Raw genomic sequence first — 15,430 nt, forward strand, 5'->3', positions numbered from 1 at the left:
GAACTTCGATATATTCATTTTTCCATCATACTTTAATAACAAATAGAATACTGATTACTAAAGCTTAGAATAACTAACTTCTCAAATATGCCAAAATCAAGGTATCAAAAAAAAAGATGGGACATCAGACTGGATTGACTCCATTTTTTAAAAACAAAAAAAGTCATAGCTCATTAAAACACTATCTCTCTGCAACAAACCTGTTGTTTCGCTCAGATTTGTTCAGGAGACCATGATCTCGTTTGTAACGGTGCCACAACACTGAGCTTAGATGTATGGTAAGTATTGTTTCCAAAAAAAGAGACACCATTCAACGTACTCGGACAACACCTCAAAATACTTTAATGCAATAATGTTTTCCTAAGGCCTCAAGAGGGCACTGTCACTTCTTACTACATGCTTAGCGTGCAGCAAATCAAAGTCCATACCTGCCCTTTAACATAGGTACTTACCTAAAGTCCATGCAAAATAATACTTGGGTCTGGCAGCCATAAGAGACACATAAAGGTAGAAAAACCTTATAGGCCATGATGCTGTAGCTCTGAAGTTATCATCGATGTTGTATTCCACAGGCAAAGTTTTTGTAATAGTCATATGGAAGAGTAAGGACAGTCCACAGATTAAGAGCTTCTGTGCCACAGCTATCTGAAAAGTTCAAGATGAGACACTTGGTAAACTTCCCTTTTTGTTAATCTTGTGAAGACAAAGACAAGTTATAATCTTCATTCCAGAAAACGATGTATACATGTGTCAATTTTTCAGTAATAATTAGTATTGACTTTAAAAGAGTAAGTAGCATTTTATAGAGGCTCAAGGGATGTTATCTTGATTAAGCTGAGCACCACTTCTGGCAAACACAGCACATACAACTGCACCACAGAGAACCACTAAAAACCCTTCACAATAACGGGAACATCTTTTGCAACTTGCAGGTTTTTTTATCTCCTGGTCAATGACTTAAGCAAGTAAATTGTTAAGACATCACAACACAAAGCATCCAGTACAGGACAAGGGATCCCTGATCACTGCAGGGATTCCATAAACAGGGCCAAAGCTTCTGTCCATTTTTGGCAATCTTTGGCATAACGCGGGTGTTCAATTCATAGAATCACAGAATCACCAGGTTGGAAGAGACCCACCGGATCATCGAGTCCAACCATTCCCATCAATCACTAACCCACGTCCCTCAGCGCCTCGTCCACCCATCCCTTAAACCCCTCCAGGGAAGGGGACTCAACCCCCTCCCTGGGCAGCCTCTGCCAGGGACCAACGACCCTTTCTGTGAAGAATTTTTTCCTGATGTCCAGCCTGACCCTCCCCTGGTGGAGCTTGAGGCCATTCCCTCTCGTCCTGTCCCCTGTCCCTTGGGAGAAGAGCCCAGCACCAAATGCTGCCCAACTCAATGTATCAGCCATCTCTCATAGATTATTACAATATCTAGATTATAAACCAACTGAAATACTTAAGTAATTTATGAATTTACAGTCAAAATACCTCAGTTGTACCTATAGATCACTGGTTTCCCAACTGGAGTGATCAAGCTATAGGGAGTCAAAATAAGATGTTCACAGGCATGTAAGGACACATCGTTTATGTAGGACCTGGACTCAGATTTTCTCAAAATTCAGTTTCGCTATAACCACCACACTAAAGACCATGTATTTTTAGGAAAACACCCCTGAAGTTCTATAACACACAGGCATTGACTGCTTTAAGTAGCTACGCTGATCCACATCCCAAGGGCAGATGCCATGTTCTGTGCAAGTTCCTAAAGCAACACTCTAACCTAGCACCTACAAAAGAGAAGTTTGAGAGCTAAGTAATTTAAATGTAATTTTCAAGTTAGGACTGTAAGTAATTTTGATATTTAACTTCAGATATTATAGTCTTAATCTATATTACAGTCCTACAAACACTAAACTTGGCAAGAAAACAATCTATCGAGCTATTTTTCTTTGAAGCATCAAAACAAAAGGATAATCAGAATCCTTTTTCTGTCCACCCTGCTTCCAGTGTTCCTGCCCAAACTTCTTAAAAAGATAACATCCTGCATCCATTCGAGCGCAGTTTCACATATCTAGTAACAAAATAAAGAGTAATTCTGTTCCACAATACAGAGTGGAGCATTAAGTGCCCAACTGAAAACAGAGATTTCTGCAAGACACGGTATCAAAGATTCACCCAGTCACACAGATCCAAGAGGTGGTACACGCTGATAAAAAATTAGACTTGCAAAAGCTGTAAAAAGGTCAGGGTAACTTTGGATATTGCAACTATTTCACAGGGCTCATTTCAAAAGGTATTTCAGAGAGGTCAGCTGATGAAAATAAACCAGATGGGTAATTCTGGTGGCAGCTAAACCTGATGATTAATTATTTATTTCTATTTGTTTTCTAATAAACTTCATTCTAATATTTTACTTCATTACAAGAGTTCAAAGTAAAGGGCATTAGCTTTCTAAAAGCGTTCCATTGTTTTTTTAGCAGCTATTAATCCATCTCTCTTTGCCAGAGCAGAGGGAAAATTCATTCAGCTTAACTCCCTCAGGAATTTAAATAGAAATTAATGTTCAGAAAATCAGTTATTATTAACACTAACGAACCTTTAATTTTGCTGTGCCAAAGTTAGAAAACTATAAATACCAAAAGGCATCACGCCAAAGTTCTGAAGACAGTTGCAAGGATTTAACTTCAAAGTCCAAGCCGTAATTTAAAGTCATGTTTGATTTAAGCATGAGAAACAGTATTTAGAAACTGGTGACATTTACATGCAACTTAAAATACAAGCATAAACACATAAAATAGGTGTTTTGCATCTGAAGGCCTCTACAAAGTCTCAAAATATGTTTTGGCAATTTATAAGTAATGTTATCACTGTTGAAAGGCCTGCTTCCTGCTTTTTGCCACTATCTACCAATTTTTCTATCAGTAAATAAAAATCAGTAATCTGCCTATCCAACCTAAAATACACTTACTACCTCTTTGAAAGTCTTTAACTAAATCATGGAGGTGAAAGTCCTTCGTTTAAGGAAAAGCATTTCAACAATATTTATGTTAAGAAAAACATCCTGAACTCATACAGGACTCATATAAATTGTACTTTTAAAAAAGAAACTCTGCAGTTTTCAGTTGCTGAAAGAATACTGTAGGAGCAAGGTGTTTTAGTTTACCTATTAAATATTAATAAGATGTATTTCTACAATTTCAGCAGCAACATTTGGACATAGGGACAAGCATAACTACATCCAGGAAAGCATAACTTTCTTTTTTTTAATTATACTATTTCACTCAATAATTATAAATCCCAGAACTCCACCCAAGCATGCTGACACCACTCAGAGGGATCGGTATCAGGTATATTAGTGTCTTTCACAAACAGTGACGGCGATAATCTCCTTCCTCTACAAAGACTGGGAGCTGCAGTTTCCAGACTAGTTTAAGCGGAGTTTCTGAGGACAACCCAGCCCCTGGCTGCAACACAAAGCAGCGGCAATCCTGCCTTGGTCCCTCACCCTGGCTTCAAGTATTTCACAGAATCACGGGAGGGCTTGGGTTGGAAGGGACCTCTGGAGATCATCCAGTCCACCCCCCTGCTCTTCCTCCTAGTGAGTCAAATTACAGAAGTAAATTAAGTGAAAATCTAACCTTTGCGGGTTTTCGCTTCTTTGTTTTTTTTGAATGACAAGTAATAGATGGATCCAATGATCTGAATCAGACCACGACACAGTGTAATTGCACGTTAGCACCGCTACGAGAAGCAAAGGACCCAGCACGCACAGTCAGGACCTGCCAGAGTCAGCAAGAACTTACACCTGGGTTACCCTAAATAGATTGAACTGCAGCCTGAGGCTTGTTCGTAGCACTCCAGGTTTGAATACATTTATACAGAAACAGAAGTCCTTACCTGACATCAAAATAATCTATAATTCAATTACCTATGGAAATGCATTTCATAAAACATTAATTCACTTCCCATTGCTGAATGAACCAGGTTATTGATGCTTCTCCGCCACGGCATAAAAGGGCAATCACGAGACTGCACATTCACTGGAGGAATGGTCAGCTCTTACAAGGATGAAGTAACTAATTTAAAAGTTTGAAGTTTAATTTCATTCATTCTTTAAAGTTTTCAACGTATCAAGTTGAAAAGTAACACTTGGTTATTGTGGAAGAACTCAAAAGCTGCACTTCCCCAAAATAACTGCTCTGTTAAGGAATTACAAGAACTTAATCTGCAGAATGACTGATCTCACATCAAGTAGAACACAAAATTTATTTTACAACTAAAAAGTAGTAAGGCTTGGCTCGTTTGGCTTTGATCAACAAAACCTGAGCATACCTATATAAAAATATCAACTGTGGCTGACACTGGGAAGGCAAAAGGTATTTATTAAAAGACAGTGCCAGGGTGAAAGCAAATGTGCATTAATTAGATGGGAATGCAATGAAGGTGAAAGCTACATTCTTAATCAAAGAAAGGAGTTCAGGAACAGCTTTCTAACTGATGCAATAAAGGTAAAACACTCACTGAGCTCAGGAATTTTGTAAATATAGTATTGCATAAACATGTACGATATATATCAATATATACCAAAAAGTACAAAAGGATCTTTTAACCCTTTATTTGAATTAATGTGTTTGAATGAATCTTCTCAGTTGCTAAACAAGCAATAAGGAGCTCGATACAATACTGAACTATGTTAAAGCATATTATTTTGAGGAGGCTGGCACTATCGGTAAAAATTACAGATGATTTAGCAAGAACTTTGTAACCTGTAGGAAAAGACTGCATAATAAGCATGAAAGCTGATATCTGCTAATGGGAGTCTGTATTTCAGGGGTAGTCATAATAAAAATAAACTTACAAAGACATATTAATTTCTGAGAGCTGACACCACATTGAGCACCAACAGTTGATAGCTTGCAAAAAGGCACAATAGGAGGGATATAAGAAATAAGTTTTACTATGTTGACTTGATTCATTTAACATGCAACGATCACAGCAAAAATACTAAACCAAGTTAGCATCATGCAGTCAACACACAGGATTGAGGAGGAGGCTGGCATGAACTACTTTGGTTAAGTAATTATATTTAACAAGAAATGAAATTTACTGTAACTCAGATGAAGGAATTTTTTTTTTCATTTACTACATGAACATTTGCTGATCCCCATTATATTTCATTTTTTAAACTAACTAACAACTGAAACAACTTGAGAATCGAGGAACAGATTTAAAGTGTTAATATGAAGTTTATAGTATTTAAACATTCTTCTAGAACAAGACAATGAATATTTAAATTGATGCAGCAAATGCAGTAAAATTATACCATCCATGTTTCTCTAAAAGCAAACAATACTCTGGTGTTACAAAATGCAGCCAGATTTCTCTAACACCAGCTGGGAGATGAGCATCAACAGCACAGACAGCTTTTGTCTTGATTTTTGCGTCAAAAGCTAAAGCAGCATAAATAGCAAAAAGTTTTGAGCATCTTAAGAGCAACTCGTTTTAAGGAATATTGCTTACCTGAACGAAGAATCCATCATAGGTTTACACTTATTTCTATTGACTTTGTTCAGATTGCTAGCAAGATTATGCGGTAAAAAGCCAGGAATTCCTACCAGGCAATCAGCAGGTGCATGCCCAGAGATTCTGATACCAGCAGATTTGGTTAGTGCCATTTATTTGCAATAATTCTGCTACACTATTTGTGTGCAGAAATAGGATTTTAGTACATAAGATGTAATGATTGCACTGAGCCAACATGCTGTTTAAAAACAAAAGAAGTGCCTGCCGCTTTGACAGTACAACACGTCAGCGCAGCCTGCAGACCACGAGGTACCAATCTATGCAAGCAGACTCGTGCTGCTCTCCCTTCCTGAGCACTCGCTCCACAGCACATTCCATGAGCTCAGGTACTTTGTCAGCTTGTGGAGAGGCTTAAAACGTTACCATCCTCCAGCCCCTACTTTACATTCCTGTGGTGCACGTTACTGCAGTCACACAACACGGGTAGAACGGGACGTGCAAAGAGTCCTCATTCACGTTCAAAGGATGGAATTGGCTGGAGGTGACACAACGGATTGGGAGGCACTCCCTGTTAGCCCAGCTGTGGGGACGCTAACCTCCAGATGCTAGGACGTGACAAGCAGCTACATGTGGCATTGCCTTTATCTGCTCCAGCAACAGTTGGTTGTCCACAAGATAAACAGAAAACAGATAATCAGCATTGGAATTAGCAAAAGCCATTTATCTGAAGTGTTCCAGCCAGCCCCATGATAATTTTGCTTTTTATGTGTGGTAATAATTATCTAAGGCACACACAAATTTAAAAGCCTGATACACTCCTATTTAATAGGATAAAAAAAGAGTGAAAAGATAATATTCAGTATCCTGAGCATTAAACTAATTGGATTAAATTTTAAAAGTAGCAAGCTTTGGAAGCTTTTGATTTTAATTCAGCCATACATTACAAGAGAGACTGTTTGATCAGCTGGACTTTCTTCCCTACATATTCAGTTTCTTTTCCAATAACGGAACAAAGAGAAGAAAGAAATGTGTTGTATGGATTACTAGCCATAGTGTTATGGCTAATAAATCTTTTACTATGCCTTCAGATCAAAATCCATCTTTAATCCATCTACATAAATGAAAGCAAGAAAAATGAAAGTATTTCTGAGCATCTTTCGACTTGTTACATGTGTATGTTTTATTGCTGCAAGGAGATGTTAAAATACAGCAGAATTTGAGAATGTTCCTGAAACCTTGCTGGAACATTTAAGTGTCACTGGCTTTCAAATGACAAAATGTGCACTTTGTCCTTAACAGGACTTTTTATGCACAGTATATGCTTTGAAGGAAACATGTATGAACCGTTATAATTTAAAGACGGCTTTTTACCATACAAGCTTGTTAAGGAGCTCAAATTTAATCTGCTTTTATCCACAAGATCCAGACTGGAAACCATGGAGAAAACCTGCCTTAAAAAACATAAGCATTTAACTTTTTGAACTGCTGATGAATGAACCCCAGGTACAGCTCAGAAGTTATGCCTGTAAATGAACAGTGCAAACCAAGCTTTTCATGCAATGACAATGTCAGCATCGGCTCTGCAAGAGTCATACATCTTACATTTGGAGAAGGATCCATTTGTTCATATTTTGTATCTTCCTTCCCATTTGCTTCAGACTGTTGCAGTTGGTATGATCTGCCTTCAATGAAAGTAATATAGTCTTTGTAAGAGCATAACGGGCCTGCCAGGATACCCATGAAATTACAGTTGTAACTTAAATACTCCAGTAGACTTGGCATGCGTCTGTAATTCAAAGACAAGCAACTCGTGAGATGGAATGTGTAGTTCTATACAACTTCCACAGTAGGAGTATGACTTTTCCATGAAATCGCTTACTCTAACTGCTGTAAAAACCACATGTGAGAAAATCAGTTTGTGCGTCTTTTGTAATCACAGCTTAAAAAATTCTACACATAGTATTTCCTTCCAATCCACACCGAGCATTTTCAGACAGATCTCCTGAACTCTGATGACTCTCTCCTTGCCCAGAAGGGTGTGTGACTGAAGCTGAGCCTGGAGAAGGAAGGGTGTTTCCCTAAGTGTTTGTTCAACTGTTTATGTTTTTTTCCCCTCAATAACTGAATCAGTAAAAAAAAGGTTTGTGTTAACCGGCAATAATTTCAGTTAAGGAAAATGTCTCAAGTCAAGACTGTTTTGCTCAGGACAACGTACTATTTTCAAGTCTCCTGAAAGGAGAAAAAGTAAGTTAAATACTGAAAAACAGAAATGAACAAGCACGGTCATTCACCAGCTACTTTATATGTTGACTGAATGTTAACTAGTCTCCCATCTGATATGGCATTAATTTGCATAGACTGCATAGAGCTTCTAATGTTTTCCTTAAGTAAGTATAAGACCTACTTCTAGTGATATATGAATTAGGCTACAGATTTAAAAAGCATGGATTTGTTTTACATGAGTTTGTAAACACTCCCCGCCCCCCAACAAAACCAGACTTGGAGATGTCTGAGAGCCTACCTTACAGCCAGGCACCTCTGTGACGGAGTCAAATCTTCATTTTTCCGAAACATTCCTAGGGAAGAGGACCAGAAAAAGGAAAAATAAAGAAAAGTTAACCCCCTACACATTAATTAGCAGCAGATCAAGCCTCATGCAACAGTGCAATTTCCTAAGTCCTCAAATCATTTCAGAGGTTTTATGTCATATAACATACTTCCTGGAGCTGGATTGAAAAATTCCTACTGTTGACAAAATTACAAACTCTCACACCCTCAGTTATATCCAACAGTGCCTAAACCTGAAATGACATGGATTTCAGTAAAGCATTAAGGAGGCTTGTAAGAAGTGTTGACAAATACAACTCCCCTCCACCAGTTAAGATTTCAGTCTGCAGGGTTTAAACCCATTTACTCCCAGTCCTGGAAGCTGGACAAGCCCCAAACCCCTTTCAGCATTGCAGCAACCCAGGGACATCACACGAGCCGTTGCATTTTTGATGTATAGTGTGAACACAGTCAAAGATAGATTTAAGCAATTCAAAACTTAAGGCAGACCTCAAAAGCACCTTCACACCGCAAGTAAATATGGTAAACAAGGTCCAGTGAAGCAGGCACAACACTAAAGGGTGTTCAAGTATTTTTCGTTAGTAAAAACCCCTAACCCCACCTAGTAGAAGGGGGGAGGCCAATTCTACGTTTGGCAGCAAGACTGAATTTACCTTCCTGCCATTATGTGGCACTTTCTGAAATGCTGGTGGCCTGTCTCTGGAAAACAGGCTTCAAAATTAGTGCTCCCATAAAAGACAAAAGTAAACAATATCACCTTCAATGCTTTAAATTACTACAAAATACACTCCTTCAGAGACACAGAAGAACAGAGCTCCTTCCTTCCACAGCCCTGGTTTATACCAGTGAACACCCTGCCAAAATGATTGTTTCGGCTCCTTCGGCAGCCTCTCCGCCGGTTCAGGCATCAGTGCGTCCATCCATTCCCTGCTAGTCACATTTGCAAGTTTTCTTTGCCACTGCAAACACTAAAAAAATTCTTTTCATGGCAGAGCTTCCTAAAGGAAATTAAGTTTATGGAATCCCCCTTCAATTAACTTCCTCCCTAGCAGTGCCTAAACCCAACAACGACTTTCTAAACAAGTTTGATGAAAGAGTAGGAGTAATGTAGCTATGAAATCCCCATGCACTTTATGAAAACAAGTGATTCTACAGAAAATCATCCTGCACTCGCAGAAAGGTTGACTTCAACCCTATGTGTTGATGCCAGTAAATCCACAGCGGGTTGCCCTTATATTTGATCCAAGCATAAGGAAACCTTTAACTGGAGAAATTTTTTTTTTTTAGGTATCAAAATCAGTCAGGCTTAAGACAAAAATAAAAAGATTTGGGGGGCAGGGTAGAAATCAAACCCTGCTTAATTGGATGACTCATGAAAATAATTATCTAAAGAGAAGATAACCCTGTTGTCTTCATGTGATTCCAAGAACTGTGACCTACGCACACTTAAAACTTTAAAACTGTCGTTTTAGTCTTCATCAAAGCTGAGAACACAGAGGGGTTAGCAACTTGCCATCTCTTTTCCAATCTGACATGGAAAAACACCTTCCTCAGTCCTGGTGGAATGTCACCCCCACTCATACCCACTCAAGGGAAGAAACTGAAGGACAAAGCATCACCCCTAACTTCGTGCAGGAACATTCCCTTCCCCATCACTACATTTCCACATCCTCTCTTTGGTGCTACAGCAAAGATTTCTACGCTGAGAACTGTACCGAATAAAAAAATTTGGGAGAAACATTTTTAAAAGCCCTTTAACCTCTCAGGCCATAAGATTACAGTTCCCACGTAGTGAATTTTTTAATTTAACACAAACTTAAACAGAAATTTAATACTAAGACTCCTAGACACAGATGTAAAGCACACAGTAGGACTACTGTAGGGTCGTAGTTCTGTCTCACTGCAAACTGAGTGGAGCAAGAGCCCTCTTCTCTGTTACGCTCCAGGTGAATATTTTACCCTTGAGTCAGAAGGAGGAAGCAGTCGCCAAGCGTGTCCAGGTGAACTTACGTAAAGCCAGACTAATCACTAAAGGTCATCAGTCAGATGAAAGATTTCACATCATCTGTGTGGTGTGAAAAAGGAGGGAGAAACCTCAAACCTGAAACAGAAGAACCTAACCATGGGAATATGACCTATACTTTTGGAGGGCTGAGGAAGAAAGAATTGGCATATTTAAAATGGGTTCAAGTTCTATACATAGATACACAAGAAGCCACTGAAGGCTTAAGTAACCTGGTGAGCAATACGCTTACTGTCGCAAACACGCCACACACAAGTACACCTTCATTTTCCTTTCTCACTAAGATTTCACCCCAGACAGCAGCTTCTTTGAAGTCAGTTCAGTGGCTTTCCTGTATTTTTCTACATGTCTTCTCAGTGCCTTGGAGGCCCATTTATCATCTTTGCACAGCATGCACGAACAAGGAAACCACTGACCTCTGTCTCTGTCTTGAAAGCTTCCAGGAAGCCACTGTTCGCATTTTTTGATTCATTGAAAATATATATGGAAAAGGTGTTCTTACACTGATGTTAATCTAGCATGAGATGAATTAATAAATATACATTCAATATTTCCCAGGCAGTGTGGCTGCCCATGGGAACAGAGGCCTCATCAATCATAACCATTCCCTACCTGTTACACGTTGGCAATGAAGAAACTCGACCTCAGCAGCGGATCACCGCTAGGGAACTCATGAAGTTTTCTAACTGTTCTCTGGAGATTATGAGAATTGTTTTCTCCTGTCCCAAAGCAGGAGACTACTGCAACAGCTGCAGCTCTTACTTGCTACCAAGTCACATAGTGGGAACTGGAGAAAATGTGTTTTATCGAACATCTGTTAGAGAGGTGAAATCATTTGGTCACTCAGCAATTATAACTCAGTTTTCTCATCTGTAAAATAGGAAATACTCCTACGTTCCTTCCTTGGTAAAAGAATTTTGCAAATCATCAACAACAAAATTTATCCCCAGTTGTGTAGATCATGAGAAAGTTTCATCTTTACATTCCTCCTCAGGAGACAACAACCTAATGATAACAAAATCAACATCTTTAGGTACACATCAATATTCTGCCATATAGGCTTTATTAAGACATGTTATGATTACCGCCATGCTCGCACTATTGTAATACAATATTTACAATCATATCATAGCACAACTCTAGCTTTGTGGTTAACCTGTTTGATGACAACCATCTTTGTATTTGCATGAAATCTGGTTAATCAGTAACTCATTAATAATGCTTAATAACATTATATTACTTTCTAACACTATATTACTTTAATAATGCTTAAAGCATTGAGATCATATCACAGGCTTTGTTGGAATTGCAGTAAATTTTAATCTGAGGTTGTGAAATGGATCACCAGCTGAGCCTAGATCATAGAATAACCAGGTTGGAAGCGACCCACCGGATCATCGAGTCCAACCATTCCTATCAAAATGCATCCTGTTATTAAAATACTTTAAGACCTGAAGAAGGCAGACAGCAACAGTTTTAGTTGTTACTAGCACACTGGCAGCAACAAAAGCAGACACAGATGCCAGCAAAGTAAAATTGCAAAGAAACTACCAAATGTGAGAAAAATCAGAAGTCTTGATACACAGAGAGTTGTGGAAGCAAACGCAGGGCCAGAATTGCACAGGAAGACTTAAGAGAGGAGAAATACAGTGCAGTTCCTTCAAACACTAATGGCATGGACTGTAATCGAAGTAATTTGGTAACTGATACAGTAATGACCATGATGTCACTAACACAAGAGAGCTGTTTAAAAAAAAAAAAGTATATAAAAATATACATTGAGACAATTGGAGAGAGCATTAAGAGAAACTCCTAGATATAAGAAAGCATCAAGTTATCAAAAAAAAACCCCTGAAAACATACATAACCACACACCACCACACCATAGCAGTTTCACTAACACAATTCACAGAAAGTAACATTCTGCAACAGCTGCAACTTTTTTAATGTAATATGAGCATTTATAAAGTGGAACTGGGTCATGATGACCTATCAAAAATCCTTAAGAGTATTTAGTTCTACATTCATAAATGCACGTGTCTCTGTCTCAAGAGTTGTTCAGATTTCTCTTGCTTATGCATTCAGACAAGCAACCATCCAAACACACAATTTTAAAAAGAAATAATAATAATAATAAATAAATAAACGAACAAACAAACAAACTTATTTGAAATCCAAAAAGCAAACTGATAGTTGGAGACCTTTTTTTTTTCATAAGCACAACAACATTCTTAATTGACTGCCCCTTACTACAACAAAACAACCCAGTTAATCGCATGAGTTCAGTTGGCCAAAACACAGTATGTTCCCTCATACCGTGGGGTCACATTGTGACAATCAGTGATTCGGTCCAGTAATCATGTTCGGGTTTCTAGGTACTTGTTTAAAATAAATTTGAAATATCACATCTCACGTACAGAAATGCAAGAGCTGTTCAACACTTCATTATATCCACATTTCCACCCCAAATAAGCCAGAGCAGACCAATATTAAAGTTGTCTACAAGCCTTTGGAAAGATGTAATGTTGAATATACGAATGTGCTGAATATGGGAAGTATTCTTTTGAGAGAAATAAAAGGCAAAGAGTCCTGTTAACTGCAAATAAAGAAGAAATGCCTATATCAACTAAATCAAGAAACTTTCTTCAATATTTCAGTTATGTTGTCCAAGAACAGCTAACAAAACCATTACTGCTAACACAATAACAGGCACTGCAGGTTGGATGGGACTGCTCATTAGTTGGAAACCAACCAGAAATTTACTTTTTAATTTAAAAAAAAACAAGCTCTGGCTGGGAAACATCCCAAGTGTACATTGTAGTACCACAACTTGATGAGGCAGATAGATAATTAAGACCACAGTAACTAATACAGTATTTGCACATAAGTTTCTTCATCACCTTTGTTTCTTTTTCCTCATCTCTTTCCTACTTTCTACATGTTTCATAAAATCTCTCTCCTCTCAGAGGCCATACTGGACACAAACTTCACTTTCTTTATATTGCAGATGGAAACAGGATCTAATAACCTATTTGGAAATCTTACAACTTTGTAATAGAACAATAAAAGCATGAAGAAAAACAGCATAAAATAATCCAGGCACTGTCCCAATAGTCTGTTGTTGAAGCAAAGTAAATGAGACCTAAAATGCTGGCATAAGATAAGCCTTTAACTCTATTTCACCAATACATCACTCAACCAAAAAGGCAGAAGTAAAAAAAAAAACCAAAACTTCGGAAAAAATACAGAACTTCAAGTTCCGTATTCATTGTTCTCTTTAGTTCTCACGGTACATGCAACGCTTTGCCAGATCAGCGTCAATATCGACTCTATTGCTTTTAAAACTGGACAGTGCCGGGTGCACAGGAGGAAATAATAATTAGGAAAAAAAGCAAGCAGCATTCAAGAAAACTTACATTCAAAAATCAGCAACTACAGAGCAGAAACATGAGGTATAAGGGATGGGAGAAGGGTACACACAGGAACAAAATGTTTATTTTTTTGTGGTCAGAAAGCATGTGAGAAGCCCCTGGGAACCAAGAAGCAGCTGACAGGAGTGTTGCAGTTCTGGTTTCTTACCTGTCTCTAGCTGGCCACACATTTTTATGGACACACAAGTGCAATATAGTAATATGAAGAAATAATTTGGAGGAATCAGATTTCATGTTTAGTAGATGGGCATCACATTTAAAAAATTATTTGTTCCTTTAAAGTTTTATGTACTATTTAGCTTAAATTAGAGAAAAGGAATCAGACTAAGGCTGGAAGAAGCTGTGAGAATTCTTTTTCCCTTGTACATGTCAAATAACAAGTCTAACATTCTGTAGCTTTGCTGGCTCAATCTCTTGGACATTTAAAAGTAAATACATTGCCAGCTCCAGAACTATGAGCTATGAATATAAACATTTGAAGAGACTCTTTGTTTAAGATCCCTGTAAGGGTCTCTGATCTCATACAGACCTGCAGCAAAATGAGTGAAGCTCTGCGGGGATGAGGGAATCATAAGCAAAAAAAGGGAGAACACCCTAAGACATAAAGTTAAGCAGTAACAGTATCTCTCTTCCTTCCCCCTGCTTAACTTCCAGTACTGTGTAACTATAATTGCATAAGCTTCTCTGCTTGTAACCATCTTCTAGCTACAAATTCCTCATGCAAGCACAACCCTCCATTTTATAGCCCTTCTAAACTGCACCTGAAGACAAGCCCTCTGCTTCTAGAAAAATTGCAATGCACCTTTCCTTCTCCAAAACATGCTAGTTTTAATCACAGAATTGTTTAGGTTGGAAAAGACCTTTAGGATCACCAAATCCAACCCTTAACGTAACACTGCCAAGTCCACCACTAAACCATGTCCCTAAGTGCCACATATACACATCTTTTAAATACCTCCAGGGAAATAAAGTCATTGCTGATTAATATAGCCAAGGTGGTGTGATGAGAGGCTCAGAACGCCATTAAACGCTCAATATAATGATTTGCAACATTATCTCCTCCCTTGTCATTATATCTCTTAAAAGTATTTACCAGTGAAGCATGGACCTTTGTACAGTGAACAAAAGCCCATTGACAGAAGATGTGTTTTCATTAATTTCTCATGATGGATCCCTTTTAAGTTGTCTGTGGTTAAAAATCATTGCTTTAATACAGTTTCAGTTTCCCCTGTACATCTTCTCTTTGCATCTCCTGACAACAGATTAGCAGTTGTGACTGAATTCACATGGTTCACATCAACTTTTTCAAGTCCTGTTCACACTGTGCTCCCAGCAATGGTGATCAGCCAGCTCAAGTCAAGGACTCTGCTACACTGCAAATGCAACCAGGGAAAAAGTTTTCCACTAATATTATCAGTTATTCCTCCCGGGCTGACAAAGACTCTAGAGGATCTCAGATATGAGGGCAACAAGGAACAAAATTTCACGATCAATACTCAGAAGTCAATGATACCTACAAGAAATTCAGATAGAAAATAAGCTGGGCTTATGAAGAAAATACAAATTAGCTGAATTAATTTAAGTAGAAAAAAAACTAGTTCAGTTTGTGATGAAACTTGAGAACAGAGCTGATTAAATGAAACATTTGTTTCAGGATTACCAGAAACACTGACATGCTTGTCCCGCACCACAACTCCACTATTTGTGCATGATGTAAGCAAATCAAGAACAGCTTTTCCCCTCTAGCGAAGTAATAGTCAGAGGAAGCTTTTATCTTTGACAGAGAAATTATTACTCACATATAATAACCTGTTTCCTCTAACTTGTGTACTCTAATTGATTACACCTTGCAAGACTAATACTTTTGAAAACTTATTCT

At 38.2% G+C, this 15,430-nt stretch overlaps 1 protein-coding gene across 1 annotated transcript in view; it reads right to left on the bottom strand.

The window, feature by feature from the left end:
* MBOAT2 (membrane bound O-acyltransferase domain containing 2) overlaps window positions 1-15,430 on the bottom strand; it is a 94,352-nt gene that overhangs the window by 17,376 nt on the left and 61,546 nt on the right. The window contains exons 6-8 of the mRNA XM_069851625.1: window positions 8,051-8,105; window positions 7,132-7,315; window positions 453-645 (exon numbers count right to left, since the gene is read on the bottom strand). Coding sequence (XP_069707726.1) covers window positions 453-645; window positions 7,132-7,315; window positions 8,051-8,105 — 432 coding nt within the window. The remainder of the gene's footprint in view (window positions 1-452; window positions 646-7,131; window positions 7,316-8,050; window positions 8,106-15,430) is intronic.

This window comes from Phaenicophaeus curvirostris, chromosome 2 (genome assembly GCF_032191515.1).
Source record: "Phaenicophaeus curvirostris isolate KB17595 chromosome 2, BPBGC_Pcur_1.0, whole genome shotgun sequence".
NCBI classification, from domain to species: domain Eukaryota; kingdom Metazoa; phylum Chordata; class Aves; order Cuculiformes; family Cuculidae; genus Phaenicophaeus; species Phaenicophaeus curvirostris.